The sequence below is a fragment of the Phalacrocorax aristotelis genome, chromosome 2 (assembly GCF_949628215.1).
Source record: "Phalacrocorax aristotelis chromosome 2, bGulAri2.1, whole genome shotgun sequence".
Classification (NCBI taxonomy): Eukaryota; Metazoa; Chordata; class Aves; order Suliformes; family Phalacrocoracidae; genus Phalacrocorax; species Phalacrocorax aristotelis.
In genome coordinates, this window is record NC_134277.1 from 111,183,594 (window position 1) to 111,202,084 (window position 18,491).

An 18,491-nucleotide genomic window follows, 5' to 3' on the forward strand; every position below is an offset into this window, starting at 1 on the left:
TATTCACCACTGGTTTTGTAATATGAAGAACTGCTCAAAGAGAGACATTGACTTTGGCTTTTACTTATTTCACCCTCATTATTTAATGTTCTTAGGTGGCAACTTGCATTTTGATATTTAAACAGTGAGCATTCTTGAAATTATTTATTGCAATAATGCAAAACCTTGTGGGAAACATCACAGACTCTGATCCAGCGAACAGTGGTTGCCTGCCATGTGGCTTCCATCCACGCTCACTGAACCATGGCACTACAGTAGGTGTTCACAGGCATACAAACTGAAAATAGACTGATATTCCCCATCTATTCTTTTTCAAACACTGTGCTGTAAATCTGCAGCATTCTGCTGCATGTGGCTGTTTCCCTCCGTACGTGGGCTTGTGGCTGTGGCCGTATATATGTATATATTGAGGTCGCTGAAGCTCAAAGTTTTATGCCAATTCTGATACTTAATTTAGATTTTTACTGTTATTTTTATACCACTTGTTATAATTTTATTCTACAGAAAGATACCTAATTTTGTATATCATAGGAATTAAAACACAGTCAAGAATTTAGGTCTGAGTAGAACAGATGGGAAACATCAGTGGGGATTTCCTCATTGACGCTCACTCATGCTCTCCCTTGCAGGGAAGTATGGTTCCTCCTGTGCTTGTGGGTTACATGTGGAGCCCCACAAAGGTCAGCAGGAGTTAGGGCCACATGCTTCAAGGTCCTCAGCTTCTCTTGGGGCACAGAGGTGTGTCTGATGGAGTGCAAAAGATGGTGCTCACAGCAGTCCTGGAGACCGCTTTCCCTCTGGGCACCAGCGGATGGTGGCTCCTCCATCTCGTTCCACAAGGAAAGCCTGCAAGTCCCTTTTCACAGTAGGAAAAAGTCACATTTTGTAGTAGGAGAGGGGGCCCCCAAGTCCAGTCCAGCCATGAATTATCTTACTAGTAAAATGTGGTCTCTTTAGTAATCCCTGTAGGTGACTAACACACTTATTCTATTTTGATGTGTGCAAGAATGCATTATTGCTTTTCAATCATACCTCCCTCTTTAGTTATAAAAGAGACGTAACTGCTACATTACAGTGTCCCCTCAGATACACTTTAACCTAAAAATTTAGAGGAAGATCACTTTAGATTTGTTTTCTGCCAGCTGAAGCATTCCAAGTGTGTGTCTTGGTGCTACTCTGAGCCTTTAAGGAAATGCACCACAGTAGAGGTTTCCCCTAGATGTCAGGCCTTACCCTGCTGATTTTCTGTGTGGACAATTTCTGTTGCTGACTGTAAGACACATTTTTATGAAAGAGAACTGCAGAATACTGGATCCTCAAATACATTCATCTCTTTAATGTGTTTTAAACAGACATTCTTAGAAGGCCGTGTACCAAATGATTTGTTTGGTCCAAGAAATTTCCAAACTTTCTTTTCACCTTAGTTCAGCAATTAGAACTGCTGAAGTGGACTCTCTGTCCCTCTGCAGGGCGTTCACTGATGTTAAAAGTCATAACTAGGCAGATGAGGCACAGAATTCCCTCTGTGAGGGAGTTTTAGGTGCTGAAGTTATGAACCAATAGAGTTCTCACAAATTTCACAGTGTGCTTACCCTGAGGTTTCTACGGTAGTTATCTGTGGTCATCTGTGCACAGAGGATCTGTGTAGAATTCAAGGTATGATTGAATTAAAGCAATTGTTACTTTTCCAGAAACCTATAATGAGGGTTAAGTATAATTTTCAGTATAAATATGTATTGCTCCATATATCCAGATTGTGTGACATTTCATCTAAGTAACTGTTCCTTTATATATTTCAGCTTAAATGTAGAAATTATTTACCAGTTTTCACTGCTGAATGTAATGCTGTGATTTTGTTTTCTCTCTTGCTCATTACCTTATTTTTCATTTCTTTTGTTTCTCTTGTTCATTCATGTAGGCCTGTTACCATCTGAGAGATAAAAACATTGCTTCTGTTCAAGGATATAAGGCCTAGCTTATTCACTGTGCATCTTTACTGTATCAAGGTTTCAGAATCTTTCTGAATCCATGGGCAAAAAATTGAAACTCATTTGTGATCACTTTAATAGAATCCAAGTGATTTGTTTTAAACAAACCAAGGTTTTCCATTACCTCATCAAAGCTTAAATGTTTGAAGAAAGCATTAACCAATACCATCCCATCCCATAGTTTAAAGGATGCCTCAGCATTTTCAAGAGAAGTTCTGTATTTTTTGTCCAGTGGTACTGTTCATGTAAATCCGTTTACTTACCTGCTGGGCTTTTTTTACTCCCTCAAATAACCATAAGTCCCCAATTAATGTAGTCTTAACTGCCATTTTTTTTTCTTAAAAAATGTAACCTAGTAACGTGATAAACTTCAAGCTTTTCCTTTACATTTTCTTCTCATGGTGATGTTTTCCTTAGTTCTTCTATAGTTCTCATTCATGCCCAAAGTATCGCAGACTAACGTCAAATAAATTGCCTGAGACCTTTTCATCTCTTGCTTCTTCTCTGTTTTCACCTCTCCTGGTTATGAATTTTTAAATGACTGGATGTTCATAGGTCTTGGGGAAGTTGAGAATAGAACTTTTCAGAAAAATAAGAAAATATTTTGTTTTGCTTAGTGGTCAGAAGTGGAAATTATTATTTGTTTGAGACGGATAGTGAAGAGGAAGAGGAAGAGGAGAAAAAAGAAGAGGAAGAGCCTCGAAAAAAATCTGCATTTCAGGTACTTTTTCGTGATTTGCTTTATAGTTGACATCTGGAAAAAAATGTAGGCTTCTCACAACACAGGCACATAGGTTAAAGCAGCCAGTGCATCTAAAGTAGACCTGAAGAGTATTGGGTATGAAATTTCTTGCCAATTTAAAATGCAAGTCTGCCTGTTTTAAGCATTGCCAAATTCCTACAAGAGCTATAGTGAAATCATGTCTTCATTCCCTTATGCCTGAGGAAAACAAAAATACAAAAACAAAGGTTAAGAATCTGAGCTTTATTTTTTCTGCACTGCAATAAAGACAAGTGAGGAAGCTGACTTGCCTCTGGCACTGCTGTACAATGCATCAGTGGTTTTCTGGTTTTGAGTAGATGTTATCATTCCATGAAGTGATCCCAAAAAATGGAAAAGAATGCATACTTTTTAAAATACATTTTTATTATAATACATTTATTATCCTAGTGAACCAGAGAAATATATCCTTGGGCTATAAAGAGCTTAACATTTAAAATGACAAAAGGACACCACACCACTTCCTCTCCTTTCTTTTTCAGGGTAATGTTAATTAATATGTTTGCACTTTAAGTGACAGACTGTGTTGAAGTAAGAGGATATTGTAATGTTAAAAAGATAGCTGAAGTTTCCTAACTGGATTCCTACTGGTTGATGTTAGGCAGTACCAGGTATTGAATCCACTGGCTTAAATTAAGAACTTGGGTGAAGAAGTTAGTGAAATACTCATGTGTGTAGGATTGCTTTAATCTTCATAAGATCAAAGTTCTACTTGTTGAAGAATTTTCAGAAATACCGCAGAACTTTTTCAGGTCTGTAACTTTAATAGCTTTTTGCAGATGAGTAGTCCCATCCAGGTGCAAGCTCACGTCACTGCAGAATTGGTGCATTATCAAAAGCCCAGCCCGAGCAAGAGCAAGAAACTGCCTCCATGCTCTTCTATTCCTTATGCCAATAGCTTTCAGACAAAGCTTCCCAGACAACATTACTCAATTACAATAAGAAATATTTTATTTAAATCATTGCTACAATGTGTCTTTAGTTTATATACTGACATTACCTTACCAACTGATTACATTTGTTAAACTGCCTGCATGGTAATGACATGGGAAAAAATTCTCCTGACCTTACAAAAAGCAAAACAAATCTGGATAGAAATAATGCGATAAGTAAGTTTTATTTTCTACTATTTACGCTAAATTTTTCTATATTTTGCATTTAACTCACCTTGGACCATAAAAATGGCTCATGAATTTCTAGGTCATTTTTCTTTCTGGTTTTCATGCAGGTATAGATGAAAGTTTGCATTCTTGTTTCTGATGATTTTTTTAAAAAATTGGTGGCAACATTTTATTCAGCTGTGCTGGTGCCAAGAACTGAGATTTTAGAGAATTCTAAACTTGAGGTCAGAAGCTAATAAGATTCTTTCATTTACTCTGGGTTTTGGGTTTTTTGTTCTTTTGGTGTTATTTTTTAAAGACCAGTCCTGAAACTATTAATCTGAGGATGGAGGATCTTGTCTTTATTTCAAAATCTGGTCAGATGTTCTGTATAGGTGGCCAGTTCTGCAATATGTGCAACATGAAGATGTTGGATGGCTTTATGTAGGCGGGATGTTGTATAGAACAGAAAATTATTTCTGTTTATGAGAAGCTTGTTCATTGTTTGGTCATCATAGCTTGTTCGCCTTCCATCACCGTGCACATGGTCTTAATAAAAATACTAGCAAAGTGGTTTGTTGTAGAGCTTGCTAAAGAATGATTTATAATCATTGATTTTTCTTTTAATGTAAATTGTGCGCAATAGTCACTTCAGGGGTCAACTTAGAGATCTTATTTATTAGAGAATGCAGGCAGTTAGGAATCTTACTGAAATTTTATTGTGAACATCACAAATGATCTTTTTTCATATTGTAGTCTATGAATGTAAATTTGCTCTTAATCTAGCTACAATCATTCAATAGATACTTGTTATTAATACTTTCTTGTTTTCTACTAATTGCTTTTGCTTTGTCCTTCTTTATAGAGAGCTATTGGGAAATTTGCTTCAGCCATTTTAGCCCTGCCAAAGTCTGTCATTAAACTACCCAAAACTATTCTTCAGTATTTAATCAAAGCAGCAAAGGTACTTGATGTTTTGCGAGTGCTCAGTATGTGACCCATTCCATAGTTCCTGACGTAATATATACCTCTGTCCTTGTCTGCATTTTTCCTCTTATATGAATGATTTAAAAAAAAAATTACAACCAAAGCTTCATTCCTAGTAAATGCAATACATTTCATACTTTGGGAGTGGTCAAGCCACAAGAAAAGTGGTCTATCTTTTTTAAGTGCAACCCCAGAGAGAAAATGCAGACCCAAATTCTCATTTTCTTCTGATACTGCTGTACGAGATGGTCACGTCAAGTTGCATGTATCTTATGGACACTGTGGTAATTGATCTCAGAAAGCTGGTAAAAGGTTTGTAAAACACACATTCTGCTCCAAACCCCTTTTTAGCTGTCCTCTTTTCTGGCCTTCATCATCATAAAAAAGATTTGTGCATCTTCTTTCTTGTCCTCCTTGATTACATTTAGCTTTTCCTGCCTCGGAGCACTGTGTATCATTTCACGCTCCACATATGTAACATGATGTTTGGAAGGAGTGAACATTACAGATTGAGCGTACCAGCTCCAAAGCCTAAAAGATACTGCATTTAAAGTCTGTCCAGTGGTAAAAATCCGAAGTAATACATATGTATGCACCCAGTCAGCTCTTAAAATATCTACTGCTTAATATAAGTAGTTACAGTGAATTTATTAATCAAATGCCCTTTCTTCATTCTAATCTTCTACCCTCTTCCAAGTCTGCCTTTTACTTCTAAAGATTTCTTTATTCACACTATGACTGTGGCTAGCTAACTGTTCAACAGCAGATGTTGACAGTTTCTGACTTTCAGTAAGTAGTATGGTATTAGTTCACTTAAGTATCACCGTTCCCCAGATCACCTTCATTAGAAAACACCTATTAGAAAGGAAAGAGAAACCAATCCCTCTGATCCCACAGATTTTCTCATGTGGTACTTATTTTGAACAAGTCACAGATATAAAAAACAATGTACAGATGTTGAGAGATTTGGAAGAGGCCCTTCTTATCAATAGTACCAGAATAATTTCCAATCCGTTGTTGTATACATTCACAAAACAGAACAAAGTGTTTTTCCCTTTAAATTCATTTAAAGACAATGTGACCATTTTAAAATATTGCTTTTAATGCTCCAGACCAACTGTGTATGCAAATTTTAAAAATACGTATAAACCAAATAGAAATCTTACCATTCTGCCCTATGAGGGTCAGTTCCAGCTTCACTGAGATACACGTGTGTTGTTGTCATTGTCTGCATGTTTGTCTTGTGAATTAATAGAGCTGTTTTGTTACTGTGCTTTATTTTCACCCTCATGCCTGCATCTGTGTGCTTCCCTGCCCTGTCTCTGTTACCAGCCTGTGTTGCTTAGAAATAGAAGACAATGCAGTACCAGCTGAAGATGATTACCATTTTCCAATGAAAACCATAAAAAGAACAAAAGAACATCTTTTGTCCTAAAGAGTTTTGGAGAAGATAGAGTTAGCGTAGTTTATTTTATTCACATTTTATGTTGTATAGGGAAAATAGATACGTGTTACTGCTTTTTTTCTGTAACCTTCCTTCACAGCTGGAGCAGAACTATTCAAAAAGTTAATTTGGGGTAACTTGGTTTTTACTTTTTTTTTTTTTCCCCGCACTGCTATAACGTTTATAAATATTTGGGGCCAATTCCATGCTTCATGTAGTCATACAGGTCAACAGACTGTTGATCTGAGTGAGTGCTGTGAGCAGGATTTGGCCCCATAAAATCCCCTTGATATATAGGTAAGTATTACTGTCTTCATTTTACAACTGGAAAAACAGTAGCAGAAGGATCCGTAAGTGACTTATCTGAAGGAACAAAGGGAGCCATTGTCAAAATCAGGATGAAATTTGAGGAATTATTCCTGACTGCCAGGTTTGGGACTGTGCATAGATAACAAATCTGTAAATGTTCCACTGGGTTCTGCAGAGGGGAAATAAATACCTAATATTTGAAAAATGTACAAGCACAAATACCTATACTGAGATATCACTACATCTTTTGATGCTTTAGATAGTTGATTGCAGCACTTTCTCTTAAAGTTTCCATTACTCTGCATCTTGCCTGTAAAATGATAAAGTAGAACTACAGAATTGAATTGAGAGATTCAGGTGAAATAGCCCATATGCACAACAGGGTATTAATTCCCAAAGTTCAGAGTATGAATTTTTGTGGGTTCTAATGAAACTTGGTTCACCCACAAGTGTTTTCACATTTGGTTTTATGCTCGCAAAAATAGCACATGAAAACTCAGCGATCTGCAGGGGAGGTGTTTGATTTGGGATTCAAAATATTTCCTTACCCCTGCAGATCTGAATGCATTTACTCAAACTATATAGTCCTGCTTGTGGCTCATTCTATGGTTTGCTCTCAAAACACGAAGAACCTTGAAATAAATGAGTTTGTTCCTTCCAGTTTGTTTATCAGGCCTGGATTACTGACCCTAAAACAGCACTACGACAGAGGCGCAAAGAGAAGAAAAGTTTTGGGAAAGAGGAAAAGCGAAGGCGAAAAGGTTCTGGGGATGGTAGGTAGACCTCTGTATTTAAAACAAAAATGTAGTGTTGACTAGACTGCCTGTTGCTCCTGGTAGCAAAAGGCAGCTGACTTTTAGAGGGCAAGCACTCTCAGTTCTGGCTAGGAACTGGAAAAATTAGTCTGCCTTTGGCTGGCTGTCTCTCCCTGCCCAGCCCACAAGGCCAGCCATAGCTACGTCCTTTCGTCCTGCATAGTGCACATTTGAGGGAGATCAAGGAGAAGGGTGGATATGTGTGTTTTCCATGGAGCAAGACACACACCCAGAACTTTAGCCAAATTGGAAGACTCAACACCTTGCAGAAAACATCAGCTATATGAAAACATTTGTGGAAGTAGAGTGCTTGCAAGAGAAAGCCATAACTAAAGGCATAACTTTATAAAGCAAATAACCTGGTAGTTAACAGCATTTCTCCAGAATATGGGAGTGTAAATGCCAGGTGTTTGGCCAGAATCAGGCAGAGCAAGGATGTTACCCTTTCACTCTCTCACCTCATAAAAAGGTTTATCTTACTCTCCAGGTTTTTCTAGGGTTGCTCAAAGTCTCTCGTTTTGATGATAAATTCATGTATATTCCCAGGGAAAGTTTTGCAGGTGACAGACTTACATTTTGTGTTGAAGAACTATTTTGGGAGGAAGTTCCTGAATAGCTGTAGTTCCAGTGGAGCTGTAAGAAACAATCAATGAAATAGCCACATATTATTTCTTTTTGCCACATTTCCTATATAGTTCCGTAAAAAAGCTTGAGTTGGTACATGAGGAAGAATATCAAGAAATGTTTTTCCCTTTCCCTGCCGTACTCAGTGAGGAACCCAAATATCCATGAACCCCTGAATTCACAGTGAATTCAGAAGGTAGCAAAAGGAAAACTTACAGATGTTAATAGGGTTTTACTGGCACTGTAAAATCATTCATGCCTCTGAAAAAAATCAGTTCATAAGTGGTTCATTTCTCTTCATCTTTTGCTCCCTTTTAAACAAGAAAAGAAAACAGACATTCAGAAGCCTTTCTGGTCAGTGTAGATGGGGAGGAGAGGGGCCCATTCAGGCTGAATCAGCTGGACAACTTCTCCATTTGGCATCTTCACCCATCGAAAAGAGGGAGCTTTATAATTTGACTGCTGCCACTGAAGCTGTAGCTACAGTTACTGGATATTAGATAGAAGGAGAGTCATTTGTCTGTCCTTTAGTTCTGCCTGCGACTCTATATCACTCTTCTGCTACAAGCCTAAATAAAAGCTCGTGGTAGTTTCAAACCAACTCTGCTGCTTCATTTCAACCTGAAGGTCCCACTCCATTCAGGTTTGCTGGGTCAGAGGCAGAAGATCAGAGGACTGATCAGGTTGCCCTTTGCAGAAGCTGAAGAAATGAGCTCAAGTGTGATTCAGAGGAAGGTAGTGCTGCTGAGGCTGGAAGCAGTGTGAGAAATTTGCCTGGGTTTACATCAACAGATGATCTTGCTCAGCAGCCTATCTAGTAAGAAAATGCCACTGCAAATTACAAGAGAGAGGTGGTCATCCCACCTTCGCTGACAGGGTTGTCCCCTCACTTGAGTCCTTTAGAAATAGAAACAGAAATGTGCTTTCTGTTATAGCAGTAGGTGAGGAACCAATCACTACTGCTTAACAACTAGCATTTTCTAGCTCAAATGTCATTTACACCCGCACTTCTGTATGTGTACCACTCACAGTTTCACTCATGTTTTCAACAGGTGGTACTGATGCAGACTGTGAAGACAGTGAAGAGGAACCTGTCAAGAAGAAATCTGATGGACCAGGTATGAAGGCAGAAAGAGGGTTTCTCTGCTGTTACAGTGCAGTTGTGACGTAAGCAGCATATTACAAGAGATAGCATTGCAGTTATCCCAAACTTGTGTAAAAGCCACAAAATCCACTCTAACCGGTGCCGTGAGAACTTCCTAACTACTTTCAGGTTTTCAGCTGCTAGATTTAAAAGTCCTGAGCATAGCAACTTCACCTACTGGACTATCAGCTACTGCACTCATTCTCTACACACTTTAAATACATCTGCAGGCTCAGACTTGATGACTTGCTGCATATTTTACTTACAGAACAACTTATACCTAAGCTTAGCTTCCAGTCCTGATTGAAGAACAGTCCTGTGTTAAAATCTCCTTTGATTTTGAATGTCTGAAATATTATTAGCATAAAGTCCTTGTGTTTTTTCAGTGTGTTTTAGCATGGTTAATATAATGCTTTTTTATGGTATTTGCCCATTGAGCAATGTGCAATAATCTCTAAAAAAATGGGATTTTCCCGATCTTATTCATAATCAACTTAAGGATGCTCTGCAAAATAGAAGAAATGCCAGCAGTTTGCAAGATCTTGTCCATATCGAAAGTTTTCCTACAAAGAAGTATAATAGATCATAAACCTAAGCTTGGCCTTTTGTTTCTAACTGGAGTAAAAGAAGAAAACAGACTCTCCTCTTAAGTCAGTCTTCATCGTGGCTTATCTTGAGTGAGACTCTGTCTTCAAAAGCTATTTTTTGTCTCTATTTAAAATTGGTTCCCACAGTTCCAGTTAGAATTTTACCCCTTGAGGGAGCCACACGGTAGAAGATGTTACAAGGATGTGGGAGGTGTCATTTCTTTCTCACAAGAGTAGTGGTCTCAAAGAAATGAGTTGAATTGCTGTAGGGTTTTTTTTGGTGGGGTTTTGGGGCTTTTTTATTTGTTACATACTGGTGATATAGTTACCTGTGTTCAAACACTGAAGTGAATCACTCAAACACACCCCTAGGGAAATATACTTGGTGCTACACAGGAGTTAGGGAAAGAGAATGAGGTTTATAATTCATTTATATGGTTAATAGTCACTTTAAGGTGCTTTATATTTTCATTGAAATACTTTGACCATTCCTAGGTAAAATTTGTTAAAGATGATGGTTGGAAAAAATTAGACAGCAGTTGTTAATGAAGCATTAGTATCATTATTAACCTTAGATCAAATCCTGTCTCACACTTTCAGGCACAGAGGAGCCTTCTCTGCATTTGACCCTTTAAGTTAGAATAACAGTCTCTGCAGAAAATAAATATTTGTTTCTTTTTTTGAAGATATTTAGATGCAATCGATCCCCAAAAGATTATTTTTAAAAAGTTTTGGAGAACAGCAAAGCTGCCAGAACAGCTACAGCATCATTAAAAATGTATACTAAATCACCTCCATCCCAGAGAGAAAACTGACCTTTCGGATTAGACTGGAAGTGCTTGGCAAAGCACTGTGGTGAGACTATGGCATGCCAGAGGTGGTCAATAATAAAGATAATTTTAACCTGAGAGCTGCGATCCTCCTGAAGTCAGTAGCAGAAATTATATTAGAGAGGAAGAGTGTGAGTTAAAAAAGAACATTAATATGTTGTATATTTTTGTGTATGAGTGCTGCATTTTCTTTTAACATATTCATAATATTATCTGGAATTCAAAGGAAATGAATGGTCCTTGAAATAGAAACAGCCTTACATTTGATTTTCATTGGCAATATTTCCTTAGCGTCAAGACCTTGCACATTGAAATATGAGTGAATAAAATTTAAGTAGATTAATCATAAAATATCTCCAATTCTACATGACATAGAAAAAGCCTAAAAAAAAGGGCAACACATTATTGAAATAATCATATTTCCAGGTGAAGCAAGCTAAATGGTCTTACGTTCAGAGATACCAGACCAGTTCCATGACATTGCTCAGGTAAATGCATACTGCCATTTCAGGGTCCACCTTACAGGAATGTACCACTCATGGTTGTTTTTCTTAGTTTCTCTCCACACGTATGTGCATACAACCCTGCCTGCACACTCAGAGACGTGCATGTTGCTCCATAGGAAATCTGCTTTATTATAACTTCACCTTTGCATTCTTTGTAAGGAGCAAATGTGCACTCCACAAAGTTTTGTGTGCCATCTTGTGGTACAGCTAAGAAGTGAAGTTGTTAAATGCATCATGCTTTTGCGTGTAGGTTGTTGGCCCCTTAGTATCTACTTAAACCGTTTTGTCCCTGCATGGCAGATTATTGGCAGTTTTCTATTATTTCTTAGGCCTGTTACTCTAAAATTGATCTTTATAGCTAGTGCTCTGAGATATTCAACTTAGCAGTGACAACTAGCTCTGGAACCATCTAGTTGGAAATAAATTTTTTGAGCATTTGTGCAACACTATGTAAGAACTGTAGTGTGGTGTGTATGTTCGGGGAAGAAAAATAAGCTGAAAGTGCTGCTTTCTGGGTGAGAAATGCAGTTGCTAATGCTAAAGGAACTACTGAAATGAGAAATTAACTTGAGGCAGCTGCACTGAGCAAAATTAAGCTACTATTGTTGTTATAAACCCATAAGCCTTACTCATGGGAGGCTGTACTGCTTTGGCAAAATGGTGCAAGAGTAATGTTTTATAAATAATTTATATGATCTGTGCTAGCTGGGCTAGTTGATCTGAGATCACTGATGACACAGTGCAGACTATTTAAAAAAAAGAGAGGCTTTGAGAACAGTTAACGCACAGAGGTGTGTTTAGGTGTTGGAAAACTGGGAGAAATTCAAAGACTGTTTAGGCAGGTTATACTTTGAACCTCAGCTATCCAACGTTCAAGCACAAAAGGCAAACTCTGTGCAGAGAGAAGTGCACACAAGTAAATAGACAAGGTAAGAGGCTCAGTGTGAACGCCGGCTGAGGAGCTGTTGAGATCATGGTAGCCGGGGATGTTGAATAGCTCCCAGGAGATGCCCAAACCTTTGGGTTTCATTTTGCAGACCTGTGCATACAGTGTCTCTCTAAAATCAGAGACTGTTTGTATGACTAACGATTGCAGCACCAGAGAGTTAGGGAGTGGAAAAGGGATTCCAGATGATAAGCCTAGACATACAGGCAGGAAAATGGCCCAGACAGCCAAAAGGCCTCCAGCCATCTTCAGAGATTCCTTACGATGACAGGGTCTTGCAGCCTTGATTATTATTATTAGACAATAAAGGAAAAATCACTCTAACTCCAAGCAGATATTTGCATGCATTAACTCTCTGTTGCTTTTCCTCTCCCTTAGATAACATCATCAAGAGGATATTTAATATCTTGAAGTTCACTTGGGTCCTTTTCCTGGCAACACTAGACAGTTTTACAGCTTGGCTTAATTCCATCTCAAGAGAACACATCGATATCTCCACTGTGCTAAGAATCGAGCGCTGTATGCTGACCAGGGAGATTAAGAAGGTAACGCCTTTGGTCTTTTTTGTCTGCTAATGCCATTTCCAGCTCAGTGAAAAAAAGAAAGGTTGTCTTTTCAGATCACCATGGTAAGGAGAAAAATGATAAAAATCTCATTTATAGGTATATTTTAAAAATAGGTCTGGACTTTTTTACGGCTTACTGGTTTATAAATATATAAATAATAAATTAATTTATTATCTGGACACAGAACAAATTATTGGAAAAATAATTCTTTCAGAGGCTGATGTAAGGGTTTGGCTGAACCTCTCCTGTGACAAAGTGTAGTTTTGAAGGACAAGACAAAATCAAGCAGAGAGGAGAAGGCATGGCATTTTAAACAGCTCAAAACTACCTCAGTCTGCATATTTCAGTCTACTTGTATACCAGCTTGCCTTGGAAATGACTGACAACATACAGGCATAATTTTCTTCACTCACAATGAAGCTATGTGGTCTAATATAGATTAGTAAAACCCATTATTATCAAAGATTAATGTTGATAGTGTAACTAGAAAAGTATTTTAATCTTGAAAATACAAGTAGGTGATACCTTGAAGTTGGATAAAGCTCTCATTTTAGGCACAGGTATTTTTACATATGTCACTAGCTACCCAACTGTTTCTGGAAACTTGGCATAGAAGCCTCATTTTTAGTTTTTTCCAGTTTTTGTTAAAAGCTGCAGACCATCTCAGAGATGAATAAGTCAAAAAGGTCAAAAACACATTAGTAATCTTGACTTTAATGAAGCCCCACATTGCCCAACAACAACTGTTAACATCTGCCGACACAATAAGCAGACTGCCCATGACCCCAGGAGGTTTGAGAGGCAGGCTTTCCTGGTCAGGGGGAATCTGTACCCAGTCTGGCCAGGAGACACTGCACACAGAGAGAAGACTGCTTCAGTGTTAGTGTTTAGTTACTGTTATTTTCCCCAAGGTGCCCAACAGTAAGCAGATAACAATAATAATAATAGCAAATAAATAATTAATTAAAACCCCAAATCAGAGCAAAAGAAACGTGGCATATTCAGCATAGATCCTCCTTTTGAATATGTCCCAGCTTGTGCCAATGGATGGTTTAAGGCACACCAGACCTTGTGCTCCAGGTCTCAGAAGTCCCTGCTATTTCAGCATCCTCACAGAAAATCACAGTTTTTTCTCACCACCCCTGAGTTTCTAAAGTTTTAACATTTATGCAGAAACCAGGCTAACTGCGTTTTTATGGCCATTACTATTTTGGGACCATATTTTTATCATTCTTTGCAACTTCTCACCTCAGCTTTATTGAGTTTCTCCTATCCTTTGCTCCCAATAGATTTATTTACTTATGTATTTCAATTTCATGTTGCCAGCAGCATGGTGCTATTTTGATTACAATAGAGCCCATATGTCCTTGTATAGGCTGGTATATCCTGCTTCAATCCTAAATCTTCTGGTACTAGCCACCCTTCAGGGAATTTCCCCCCAGTCAATAGGTTTAAACTTCAGGGTTTTTTTCTAGGATCTTTCTCACCTCTTCTGTGAAATATTGGTACCCATGAACACCAGAATCATTGGTTCCCGCATAGCATCCCTAAGTCTCTGTGGCAGCCTGTCATTGCTGCCCAAGAAAGGAGGCTCTCACTGCAACCATCATGGTGACATGTTTCTTTGTCCGATGTGGAGCTGGGGACAGTTAACCTGATGTATGGAGTTCCTTTGGTCTCTCTTTCAGCTGCAGAAGAACCTGAAATTGAGTCCTCCATCAGTTGTGTGGAACTTTTGCTGTAACAGCTCTTGTCCTTTATCCCAGGCCTGCTGTCGAACTAAAATGTAGCATGTGCCATAATTTCAGAGGCAGGTTGTCATAATGACACAAACATTTATTACTGCAGAAGCAACACAACTTGTATACAAACAAACCTTAACTAAACCCTGAGTTTCAGATTTTGTTCTTAAGGGTTTGGGGTTTTTTTAACAAAACATCAGATTTTGAAAATTTTAGATTTGGGACAGTCTAGACTACCACAGTTGAAATACTAGTAACTAATAATATTAGTAAAGGGAATACAGGCAGTATTTTAGAGTACTTTTGTTATTTTAGCTGGGAAAAGTCCTTGCAGAAGGCTTCATTGAAAGTCAGAAAAATGACTGTTCGAGAATAGCAATCTTCTTTCTCAGTATATCCTCTGAAATCAATGCAACTGCTAGTTGAATGACTTGGATGTGTTTGCCTAAGAACAGGCTATAAAGTTCTCAATTTTATTCCTATGACATGCCTTTAAAATTCTGATTGCAATATCATAGCCAGAAAGACTTGATTCTGTGCCCAGATCTGGGCTGACAGTTAATAAAACCATCCTTTCATGAACTTGCTTGATCTTGAAGTCACACAGAAAGAGTAGAGGTCTTCGGTGTATTTCTCATGGTTTTCCAACTGTATCCATACTTCATGAAAAAAATTCTTATTTTGGGACACTAATGAAAATCTAGATCAGTTTGTACATGACCTGCTTCTTTTTCTTTTTCTGTTTAAAAAACTGCTACTGACCACTAATAAGATGTATGATTGTTTTTAGAGTCAGTGAAGCTATCTAAGAGATATCTCAAAAGTTGCCAGAGTACAGATTGAGTCATGGTCCCAGCCCAGACCTTATTTTCATGCTGAATGATCTGCAGTCCACCTAGCAGAGTTTTGTTGGCTATATATAGCCTGAAACCCCTTGCATTGCTCCAGTTTTGCTTGAAAACCCAACACTTTGTGCCATGGTAATTTAAGTCAGAATCTGACTTGCACTCTGAAAAGGAACTACTAGTGGGAGGTTATTATTTACTAGAAAGCTGTTTGCACAGTCCCTAATCTTTTCCTTGCCAAATGACAGAAGAAACCAGTTCCTCAAAGAATACATCTCCCCCCATCATGTACCTCTACTCTCACTCTCTTCCACAGGGAAACGTTCCAACGCGGGAGAGCATCCATATGTATTACCAGAACCACATGATGAAACTGTCTAAGGAGTCAGGACTGGACTCCATTGATAAAAATCCTGGTCAAGCTTCTGGTCTGCAAGCATCTGAAAGAATGGATAGTTTAGATTCAGCAGCTTCCCGTGACAGTATCTCCAGGTATTGATATAATTTTATTTCGTGAAAGATAGAGGGATGATGCAGTAGATGTAGTTTTAGATAATGTCTAAGTACTGATGCACTTTCTAATCAATGTTGAATCCTCTTTTTGATATATCCATGCCATTTTAATGGCGAAAACTCTGCTATATGTTCCTGTTCCTTCATAGTCGTGTACTCAGTTGTTGGCTTAAGTCCTTTTCCACTGCATGACTACCCTACTGCTTTCTGTTTCCCCTAGAATTAGGAGTCAATGACAGGGGTTCTAACCTTGTAAAAAGTAATGGAAAATAAGAGCCTGCTGAGAATCTTATGGGATACTGTTTTAGAAATTCAGGCGTGGAGTTTGAGAAACGATCATTCATTGTGAATATTTTGTCTTTGTGAAAGAAATTGTTGTCTGTTGCCCACAAATCAGAAAAGGCTTAGAGATTCTGGGTTTGAGAGAACAAAATTCCCCTCTTGTACTCATATGGCAAAGATCTTCTGAAGAGCCTGATTTCCTAATTGCTATGATTACAGTCCAACAGAGCTACACGGTTTGTGGATTAAATACCCATACTAGTTCAGGAAAACCACCTTCCTCATTCTTTTCTGAAGTCAGATGCCATCAAGTCCCTTGCCAAAACTACTGCATGCTCCTGCTGCTCCACGCACACAGAGGCACACACATTCACTTCCTTCTCTTACAGAGGCAGCCTGTTCCCACCATGTCCCCGGTGTTCTTGACTTTTAAGAGACTGCAGAAATTGTCTAACATGAGGGGGAGAAGGGAGGGCTTTGGAAATTGAGCTGTTTCATAATCCGTTGCGTTCTGCTGTCTCCTGTTCTCCTCTGAAGCGTGGCAGTATCATATTGTGTTTGATACTCCCAGCAAACTGTAGCTTCTGTGTACAGTAAATTATGCTTAGCTTTTACTAATGACATATGGGTAGTTGTTAGCAGACTGAAAATAATGAGGCCTTGTCTGTCTTTCTGGTGTTATTGAAAAGCAAGTGTAAGAGATTGCCTGTGTGTACTATGCTTCAACAAAATATTCACCAATTGCTCCCCAGAGTGAGCACTGGCCTTTGAGAGGTTCACTCCAGTAAAAACACCAAATCCAAGCAAATCTTTCTGGGTGGCTAGCTACCCAACTAAGCAACACCTTTGTGTTTTGTCTCAGAGTTTTACAGGAGTCAGATGACATGAAAAAATGTAAAGCCAAGTTCTATTACTAGCTCACTTGGAGCCACTTGGATATCTGCAGGGCAGAATTTAACTCCACAAAGTTCAGTCTTACCTAAAGAAAGAATAGTAATATCAGTCCCGCTTTCATTAAATAGTCATTGATTTTGGTCACACTGTTTACTATAGATAGAAGTTATCGTTATTCTACAACCATGTTAACAAGAACTTTAACTAGAAGCAAAGGGAAGCCAGTTCCAAAATTAATTATAAAGAAGAAAGACAAATCTTGTCATTTTCATGTTTAAATTCTGCCTCTTCATGAGATAGTATCTAGTAATGGAGCTCCACTTATGTCCTTTTTTTTCAGAATAATCACACATTTGTCATGCTGCTTTGAGCGTACTTACACATTTAAAATCTCTTTTCAAACACAGAGAATTCAGTGATTCTGTGGAGCTGCTTTGCAACAGAAAAAGTTAATTCTTTGACATGTGTTACTGTCATCTCCGTTTCCTCAGAAGATGTCACAGGACCTATCAACAAAGGAATAGCAAAGGCAGTCTTATGACTGATTTCTCTAATCTCAAATTCTCTTTCTGGTAATGAACAATTGAATATTCTTGCACTGGCAGTATTTACAAATAGTGCACATCTGCTATGATAGTAATAATGACCTGTAATTAGAGGAAGCAAAAATGAGTCTGTTGATCGAATGATAATGCCATCTGTTTATTGGGGCACCCTCGCATGTCTCTTCCTGGGATTACAAACGTGCTTATGAGCTTTTTTTAAAAATGTGAAGTGTTTTAATCGTCATGTGAGTTTATTGAGTGATTTTTTTTTAATTGCCCAAACAAGAGAAGAGGGCATTTTACATTTCAAAGTAATGATTGCCAGTAAATGTAAAAGCAACTAATTAAAACTAAGGCACCCCTGTGATCATGGATCGAGGATTGCAATGGAAAAGTTGTGGGAAGTGGTAGAGGGTTTCTAACCAGCATTCTGGTTATGCTTCTTTGGTTGCCCTACACAAAATTCTGTAGTGTTCATTAGGGCCATGAGTAAGACGGGCATGTCTGGAAGTACACAGAACTGCAGAAGCACAGAAGCTATTGCATTATAATAATACCTACGCCTCATGACAGGAATTACTGTAGGCATCTGGTCAGTGCTCTAAACGCTGGATTTCCAGAGAGAACAACGCTCCTGATCAGCTGGAGGAACTGTACTTGCAAAGTTCAGGGCTGACCCTTGTAAGTCTTATCAGTGGATGTTGTTACCATAGGTGAAGCTCTAAAAGGAGTTTTGCAGAGTACCCTTTGTGGGATTTTCTCTTTTAGTAGGGATGTAATTTATTCTCAGTCATTTTTCTATACAGTCGCTAGAGGTGTAATGAGGTATTCATAATGTAATTGATTTCTCTTTATGTAGAAATACTCTCATGTATCCTAAAGGCAAAGTGCAAAGTTCATGTGGGCCAGAAGGAGAAGAGACTGATTTGATCCTTAACAAGCTCTTTGAGGAGCACCACTAGAAGGGATTGAGAGCTAGTATGGCAGATCATTTGCTGCTCTTTGTTTCCATTTGACTGATGAACTGCTTATCAGGTTAAACA

At 38.3% G+C, this 18,491-nt stretch overlaps 1 protein-coding gene across 9 annotated transcripts in view; it reads left to right on the plus strand.

The window, feature by feature from the left end:
- PIEZO2 (piezo type mechanosensitive ion channel component 2) overlaps positions 1 to 18,491 on the plus strand; it is a 311,173-nt gene that overhangs the window by 265,283 nt on the left and 27,399 nt on the right. For 8 of the 9 annotated variants that reach the window (XR_012659159.1, XM_075084662.1, XM_075084661.1 and 5 more), the window contains 5 exons: positions 2,606 to 2,709; positions 7,271 to 7,382; positions 9,101 to 9,166; positions 12,440 to 12,606; positions 15,531 to 15,706. Coding sequence is in view for 8 of the 9 variants with exons in the window: in XM_075084662.1 (XP_074940763.1) it covers positions 2,606 to 2,709; positions 7,271 to 7,382; positions 9,101 to 9,166; positions 12,440 to 12,606; positions 15,531 to 15,706 (625 nt within the window). In the remaining variant the exon portion in view is untranslated. Of the gene's footprint in view, positions 1 to 2,605; positions 2,710 to 4,734; positions 4,834 to 7,270; positions 7,383 to 9,100; positions 9,167 to 12,439; positions 12,607 to 15,530; positions 15,707 to 18,491 lie in introns of all 9 variants that reach the window. The other variant, XM_075084668.1, reaches the window with a different exon arrangement.